This window comes from Ictidomys tridecemlineatus, chromosome 4 (genome assembly GCF_052094955.1).
Source record: "Ictidomys tridecemlineatus isolate mIctTri1 chromosome 4, mIctTri1.hap1, whole genome shotgun sequence".
NCBI lineage: Eukaryota > Metazoa > Chordata > Mammalia > Rodentia > Sciuridae > Ictidomys > Ictidomys tridecemlineatus.
The window spans coordinates 204428938-204437409 of NC_135480.1; the positions used below are offsets into that span (position 1 = coordinate 204428938).

General features: G+C 52.3%; 1 protein-coding gene across 1 annotated transcript; it reads right to left on the bottom strand.

The window, feature by feature from the left end:
* Positions 1-59: 59 nt before the first annotated feature.
* Positions 60-8421, bottom strand: Tor1a (torsin family 1 member A). The gene is made up of 5 exons (XM_078048481.1): positions 8241-8421; positions 7718-7983; positions 5045-5220; positions 4825-4952; positions 60-1436 (listed from the first exon to the last, which is right to left on the bottom strand). The coding sequence occupies exons 1-5, from the start codon at positions 8419-8421 to the stop codon at positions 1186-1188; spliced, it is 1002 nt and encodes a 333-aa protein (XP_077904607.1). The 3' UTR covers positions 60-1185.
* Positions 8422-8472: the final 51 nt, after the last annotated feature.

The following is an 8472-nucleotide window of genomic DNA, read 5'->3' on the forward strand; positions in this document are numbered from 1 at the left end:
TGAGGCACTGCGCTCTGTCCCCAGCACCACCCAGAGAAAAAGAAACCAAAAGTTCAAAATTCTGTTGTAAAATGGTAGCATTTATAGATAACAGTATTCTTGGCCTTCTCAGAGGGGCAGCTAAGCTCTCCTAGATGTGGGGAGTTCTCATTCAACATAACAAAACTAGTGACCATGAGGGAGTTCTTAAAAAGAATATGGCAAAATCCATCACAACTGAAGAACCCGCAGAGGAAGCGCGGCTCGTTTGGAGACGTAGCGGGGCTGGCAAGTGGGGAGCTGGAGGGTCCTTTTCTTCCCTTTTTTGGGGTGGGGTGGATTGTCATGGGCGCTTTGCCACACTGAGCTGCATCCCAGCTCTCCTCCCGTGGCGGGTCTCACTACTGTCCTCACTAAGTCTCCTCTGGCCTCACTCTCCTGCTGAGGCTGGCCTCAGACTTCTGATCCTCCCTCTTCAACCTGGGATGGCGGGCAGGTGTGCCAGGCTCTGGATGTTTCTTTCAAAAGATTCAAGTTCTGACGCGTGCACGCAGTATGACCAAGCTCGTCCCCATAGCGCCCACTGTCCCCACTGCTCCCAGCTGAAAGCCCCAGGAGGACGTCGGGCTTACCACGGGCCGGCCTGGGTCCTCTGCTGTACTCCTCCTTCTGTCTGCACACTTCCTGGCCCTGGTGGGGCTGGTTCTGGTCATCCCGGGATAGCGCTGGTGTCCCCTGTACTGCCATCCCACAGAACAGATGCCAAGGACCATGCTCAGCCTTAATGCGGTAGACATGACGGTTTGTAATGATGAGGATTTGAAAAAAATCACACAAAGCCAAAAACTTAGAATCTGAAAAAAGTTTCTCATAATGTTAAAAACCATCTTAAATAAAGTTATCACATTTTCAGTAAAACTTATTTATCGTTCCTTGAAACAGAAATAAGTGAAATTAAAACATAATTTTTAAAAAATCACGAGCCCCAGAGTGGGTGGGCTGGGAGCTGCAGATTTCTCCTCTGAAGGCCCCAGACACCTCCTGTCCATATCCGGGTTCTGAAGGTAGGGCACTGTGGCCTTCCAGGGAGGGAATAGGCCCAGAATTCCTGCTGCACTCCTGGAAATATCCATTTGATTCCTCTTCCCTGGAAAGGAGCAGGGGCAGACTGAGTGTTGAGTTCCTCTCAAAGCCTGGTGTGGGCCGTCAGTCATCAAGGTAATAGTCCAGCTTGGTGTGCACCGTCTTGCAGCCCTTGTCAGAGAAAACGCGTTCCTCCTTGGGGAAAAAGGTCATCTCTTCAGCCACTCTGCTGATGATGTCCTCGTCAACCTCATAGCCACGGGCCTGCATCTCGACCCTGATGCACATCTTCAGGTGTTTGTATTCCAAGGGCAGGAAGGGGACAAAATAATCAATGAGGTTTCGGTCAATCAGACTGCTGTGCCAGAAACCACCTGGGAAACAGGAAAAGATGCTGTTTGCCACCAGCCACCTGCCAGTCCGTCCACCCAGCACACACCCACAAGCTGTGACTCTTCTACGACAGCAGGGGCAGGGTGACGATGCAGAGCACCTCTGCCTGGCAACACAAGGTCAGTGTCCCAGGAACCCTGGGACCAGCAGAGGTGGTGCAGGAGCGGGTGAGTCCTGAAAACCTGGACTCTGCTGGAACTTTGGCATCTGGACTAGCAGAGGGCAGAAACTCACTGCTGCTGCAGTGCAGCCCAAGTGTGCAGAGCATCCCAGAGCCAAAAGCCGGACCCCCTCAAACACCCAAGTGCGAATGTGACACTGCACACCCAGGGACATGGCTCTGCCAGGCATTCTCCCAGAGGGTCTCCCTAGCCCTGCCTAGCCCTCCCGGGTCCTGGGACCTTTTATTTATTTTTTGGTAGCAGGGATTGAACCCAGGGGTGCTTAACCACTGAGCCACATCCCAGTCCTTTTTATTTTAAGACAGGGTCTTTCTAAGTTGCTTAGGGTCTAAATTGTTGAGGCTGGCCTCCAACTTGCAATCCTCCTGCCTCAACCTCCTGAGTCCCTGGGATTACAGGTGCACACGACCATACCTGGCTTCGTGGGACTCTTGATCCAGGGGGTACTCCCTCCCACACCACACAGCACCCACTGCTCACCACTCCCACGATCCTCCACACCCTGCTGCTTGGCTGGTTATTCCTTGTGACTCTGCCCCTAATGCCAACTCCACCAAGACTGAAGTGTAAGCTTTCCATTCCCAATAGTGCCTCGCACACCACTGGTTCTCAGTAGACCCGCCCGGCTGGCTGGGAAGGAGAATGTGGCCACAGAAATTAACCACACTAACAAGTGGAATGGCTCACCCAGCAGGTGTGTGCTGGGTCCTGGGAACAGCAGAGCCAGCCAGCCAGCCAGAGACACTGCTGGCACAGGGCTTTCCACCAGGGGTGAGGAGACACTCGACCAACCAGGAGAGACACACTTTCCCACAGGGCCAATCCCTAGGCACTATGAAGTGAACCAGGCAGCTGGGGTGGTTGGGCAGGGCCCAGAGAAAAAGGGGACCTCTGAGCACAGCAATGATGACAAGGACCTGGCCACACAGGCCCAGAAGGTGTCCAGCAGAACCAGTGATTTAAAAACCACCTACTGGGCCAGGTGCAGTGGTGCACACCTGTAATCCTAGCCCCTCAGGAGGCTGAGGCAGGAGGATTGCAAGTTTGAGGTCAGTTTGGGCAATTTAGAGAGACCTGTCACAAAATATCAAAAGGGCTGGGGTTGCAGCAAGTGGTGGAGCCCTTGTTTAGCATGAGCGAGGCCCTGGGTTCCAGCCCCAGCAGCAGCACCCGACAATAATAAAACGTCTATGGGCCGGGGCTGTTCAACCCCCAGCTCCAGAGGAACAAAGGACACGTACTGCTGACTCCCAGAACTATCTTCCCAACTAGATAGCTCCCCTGGAGTGTCCCTAGGACGGGCCACGTCTGTTCCACATCCCTGCTGGGACATCAACAAGTCAGGACACACTGATCATGTGATCCCCATAAGCCTGCTCCTCCTGCTCCATCCAGTGGCAGGACCCACCCTCCTTCTGCTCAAACCTCAGACTTCTCTCATGCCCACAAGCAATCCTGTGGGAAATCTGGCTTTTACCTTCAAACTGCACCCAGAATCTGACCGGGCCTTAGCACCTCCATGGCTACCACACCAGAGAATCTGTTGTCCACAGCAGCCAGGATCCCTTGAGAACCGGGGGCATGTCATCACCTGCCAAAACCCTCCGGGTCCTCTCCTCACTTGGGGTAAGTGGCCAGACCTCACTACTGTCCTTCCTGCCATGACCCCAGCCCCTGCCTACCTCAGAGACCTGTACCTGCAGACCCAAGGGAATATTGTCCCTTAGTTGTCCACATGGCTCAGTCCCACGGGTGAGCTCAAATGCTGCCTGAAACCTCTGGGCTCTCTAAGTATGGCTTGAACTTATCCTAGCAGCACAAACCATTTCTTATTTTTTTTTCCACAAGCGGAGGAGGATGTGGGTGTCTGTGTGTGCGTATTTACTGAGTGAGCACACGCGCATGCACACATCCTGCCATCTTTATCATCATCACAGCACAAGGTCCGAGGGCAAGAATGCCTGTCCACTTGCTGCGCAGTGAGCGTTCAGCTCCCTCCACAGTGGCCAAGCCAGGTCTGTCCAGTGGCCACGCTTGTCCTGCAGCCACTGTGCGGCCTGCCAGTGTGGTCTCAGCACTGCCTTGTCATGACCACCGGAGGTCACAGTTCCCGTGGTGCCTGCTCACGTCTTCCGGCATGAAAGAGACTTCTTAACATTCTACACAATATTTGTCTTTCCTCAGTAATATTACACTTAAAAGTTCACATAAAATGCCCCATGCTATTCCTGAAATTCCAGTATGAATTTCTTAGCAACCACGTTTCAAACAAGGCTTTCTGGGCCAGGCGTGGTGGCGCATGCCTATAATCCCAGCAACTTGGGAGGCCAAGGCAGAAGGATGGTGAGTTCAAAAGCCAGCGAGGCCCTAAGAAACTCAGTAAGACCCTGTCTCTAATAAAATACCCAAAAGGGTTTGGAGATTTGGCTCAGTGGTTAGGTGCCCCTAGGTTCAATTCCTGGTACCAAAAAACCCCAAAAAACTCAAGGCCAAGGCCCTCTGTTTTGTCTCTTCAAACCCGAGTAAAGATGTGACCAGGCAAAGGGCACTGCGAAGTCTTCAGCCAGTGAGTCAGCCCTGGCATGGCCTGATCCCCCCAGGGTTCAAGGTCAAAGGTCTGTGTGACACTGGCAGGACAGGTAGCTGAGCCAGAAGTCAAAAGCTCGGTTCTGGAAGCAAAGATACATAATGGGCTGTGCTTCACGGTCCTCATCTGCAAATAGGGAAAACAGCCACCTCCTCACCAAGGGGATTGTGAGACTACAGGCGATGTGCAGGTGGGAACGGGGCCTATGGCTGGACAGGGCGAGGGCCTGCCCTGGCACTGTGTTCTCAGACACAGGACCTGAGTTCTACTCGAGGCTGACAAAGGAAGAGGCCTCCTGGGGCCCCGTCCCCACCAGCCACCCACAGTGGTCTCCTCTTCTTTTCCACTATAGAGAAAATACTTAGCTGAAGAAAACTAATTTTCGAAATTTCAACAATTTCCCTCTTTGTTGAAAATGGTACTGCTCAAACTTTAGTGTTCATAAAAGTCACCTGGAGTTTGTCACCAGATTCCCCTTAGGAATTCTGACTTGGAAGGGAATGAGAAGTGGATTTCTACCCAGCTCCTGGGGATGGAGGCGCTCATGCTTCCTAACTTAATGGTGGGGATTCTGAAGGTTGGCGCAGACAGCCCACTTACTGTTCCTGTTGTTGAAGACAGACACAGACAAGGCGTGCTCCATGTCCTTGAGCTTGATTTCCTCCCTCTGCTTCCCTCTTCTCCAGAAATCCAAAGCCACATCTGTGATCCTCTCTGCTCCAGCATTGCTGTAAGACAGCTGCAGTGAGGGGGGACTGGGCTTCCCGACGCCCACGGGCGCGCGCCCAGCCCTTCAGCCATGTCCCTGCCGGGACCTCACCTGAGGAATATGAAGATGGCCTTCTGGTAGGAGACCTCATCCACCACATCGTAATAGTCCAGGAAAGGCTTGATGGCATCTATGAGGCCAGCGTGCATCTTGTCCATCTCATCAAAGATGAAGATGGACCTCGCACAGGCACTCACGTTGCCTCGGATCCACAGCTGTAACTGGTCCTGGATTGCAAGGGGAAAGCCAATTCAGAGCCCTCAGCAAGCACAACGGAAACAACCATTTCTTTGCAGTGCTACGAAAAGAACGTGTTAGGCCTGTGATCAACCACTGAGCCACACCCTAGCCCTGTGGGACAACTTCCACCACTGAGAACCATGGGTGCATTTTGGGAGGTCTGCACCAAGAACCTGACATGCACTTTCTTCCTCACGATCACTCCAGGGAGGGGGCACCATCATACCTGGCTTACAGATGAGGACGTGGAAGTAGAGGGAGCTTAACCCACATGCCCAAGATTATACAGTATGTAGCAGAGCAGGATCTGAACCCAGCCCTGCCTGACTCCAAACCCCTCACCCCAGTGATGACTCCTGCTGGGAGACTAGGCCAACAACGGCAGTGAGTTACACACGCTGTGTAGTGTACTCCAATCTTTCTGGAAGAGAGAACCTAAGTGACCTCTACCCTTACTCGGCAGCATGGCCAGCGCCAGTGCTCCAACTTATAGTCGGAAATGTGGTGATCCGGCTCCCTCAGGAGAGCAGCTGAACCCCAGGCCAGCACTTAGAGGACACCTGGTGAGGCAGCACATCGGAGTTTCTGGAACAGTTCCTGAAATAAATCCGCCTCACCATATACCCTGTGAACACATTTAGGTACTTATTTTTGTGTGTGCTGGGAATGGAACCCAGGCTAGGTTCTAGAGCATGCTAGGCAAGGGCTCTACCACAGAGCCACACCCCAGTTCAGGGTAAGGAACAAGACACCTTGAAGCTTTTTTATCAGAAAGTTAGACTATGATTCTATAAAATCCACAGATATTTTTTCCCCTCCAGGTGAGGTAGGAAAATGAGCTATTTATTTTCTAAGGAAGACTCTGGAAGTTACACTGTAGGTCTTATTATTATTCCGGGGTTATCCTTGGCTACTGTGACTGTGGTTACAATGTTCCTTGTGTGTATCTAATCTAAGCAGCAATCCTGCCCTGTAGGTCTGAACTAGCTTTCACTTACACAGGAACCTCTGGAGACCTGAAGTGGCTTGAGCTCACTGTGTCACTATTTACACAGGACTCCCTGCTCTGTTGGCCCCTATCAGCCAAGGTGTTCTCACTATGCTACCCCAATGTAGACAGTTGATCATAGGCCTAACATGCTCGGGGCCCTGGGTTCCTTTTGTAGCACTGCAAAAAAACATTGTAAGACACTATTCAAAGCACCATTTGCACAACATGTTACCGTTCCACCCAAAGCCATCAGGACAAACTACCACATTCTCTTTCAGACAGATAAGAAAATGCAGGGATGGAGAGGTCAACCTGCCCAAAGTCATTTGTTAAGATGGAGGTGCCTCAATCCTAACTATGACAACCAACTCATCCCAATTGGCCTAGAACTTGTCCAGTTTCAATGCTGGAAGTCCAGAATCTCAGGAGCCCTAGGCAGTTGTGTTCAGGTGGTGAGGGCTAAGTACCTGACTGTTCTGCCTACTTTGCAGGTCTGTCACATGGATCCTAAAAGGTAACAGCACTTATTTAAAGCTCAAGTGCCAGGCACCATGCTACATAACTGAAAGCTCACTGAATTCTCCCAAGCACCATTATGTAATGAAGACCCTGTTTCTCAGAGAGGTCAGGTGACTTTCTTAAGGCTACACAGCTGGTAGGAGGGAGTGTCAAGATTTGAGTCTAGGGCTGGGGATGTGCCTCAAGCGGTAGCACACTCGCCTGGCATGCATGCTGCCCGGGTTCAATCCTCAGCACCACATACAAACAAAAGATGTTGTGTCCGCTGATAACTAAAAAATAATAAATATTAAAATTCTCTCTCTTTAAAAAAAAAAGATTTGAGTCTAGGTGTCACTGCCAGAGCCTGGGTGGTTGGTTATTCAGTGAATTAAACTGTAAAATCACTTAGCAGCAGGGAAGTTCAAGCAAACTTAGGCCTCTCTAGACATGCTTCCCTTTGCACAAAATGAATGACATGTGACAACCTTCAAACTGGATTTAATCATTTCCATTTCTAAAAACTTATGTCTAGGGGCTGGGGATGTGGCTCAAGCGGTAGCGCGGGTGGCCTGGCATGTGTGCACCTGAGTTCAATCCTCAACACCACATACAAACAAAGATGTTGTGTCCGTCGAAAACTAAAAAATAAATATTAAAATTCTATCTCTTTCCCTCTCTCTTTAAAAAAAAAAAAAAAGAACAAAAAGTATAAGCCACTGGGACAGGTCATGATGATGGTCATGATAATGAGATATTAAATAAATAAATAAAAGCCTATGTCTATGCTTACTATCACTGGGCCTAGTTTCAGAAACCACCACAAAGCTTTGATGTGTAATGACCAAGAATTTCAACTCTCTCTAACTTCAAAGGGGAACTGACACGTGGTGCCGTGTTCAGGCTCACTTATTACAACAGGGAACCCCCACAGCTCATAGTAGAGACCCCACACCCAGCTTCATCCAGGAAGGATTCCAAATTTCTGCCCTTGCCTTATACAGGGTGATGTTCGAGGCGTGGGGGAAATGCAGCGTGGCCACAAACAGGTGGACATAGTCACTGTTCAGACCGCCCTCGTAAATATTCTCGGCGATGATCTTGCTGACAAAATTTTTCCCGGTGCCGGTCCACCCGTGCAAGGAGAGCGTGAGAGGTTTCTTGGGCCTCGGGTTGCTCAGGAAACCAGACACAGCGTTTAAAATCACTTTCTTTGCAAGATGCTGTCCAAAGAGTTTCTTATCCAGATCCTTCTGCAGTGCTAGGAAAAAGAAAGCCAGTCGGGGGAGGGCAGGAGAGGTGGCCCAGTCCGCCAGGGCAGGCCCGCGGGCTCCGCCGAGCACCGACCCGCCGGCTCCTCCCACCTGAGGCCACGGCCGGGGACGCCCAGGCCGCGCTCCAGCCTCCCGGCGGGCTCCTCCGGACCCGGTCCCTGGCCCGCGAGCAGAGTGCGGCCGGCCGCCGCGGTGGTGCCACCTGCAGCCCCCCGCAGCCCCGGCCCCCGCCCGGCGCGCCTACCCTCCCGGCTCAGGCTCCGCTTCTGGCCGCAGCACTCGGCGAAGAGGCAGTAGAGGCGCGGATAGGAGATGTAGCCGGTGAGCACGCCGGCCAGGGCCAGCCCCAGGCTGATGGGCTCCACCGCCCGCACCACCCACGGCGCCAGGAGCAGCAGGGCCAGCACGGCCCGGCCCAGCTTCATGCCCGGACCCGCGCCGCCCTGCGCGAGCCTGCGCCGACCCTGCACCCGCGC

Excerpts from the sequence above, each read along its gene's own strand:
- Tor1a (XM_078048481.1), bottom strand. The coding sequence starts at position 8,421 with ATGAAGCTGGGCCGGGCCGTGCTGGCCCTGCTGCTCCTGGCGCCGTGG. Across the intron at positions 4,953-5,044 it reads GCCATCTTCATATTCCTCAG|CAATGCTGGAGCAGAGAGGA; the intron begins GTGAGGTCCCGG and ends GCTGTCTTACAG. Across the intron at positions 1,437-4,824 it reads TGTCTTCAACAACAGGAACA|GTGGTTTCTGGCACAGCAGT; the intron begins GTAAGTGGGCTG and ends CCTGTTTCCCAG.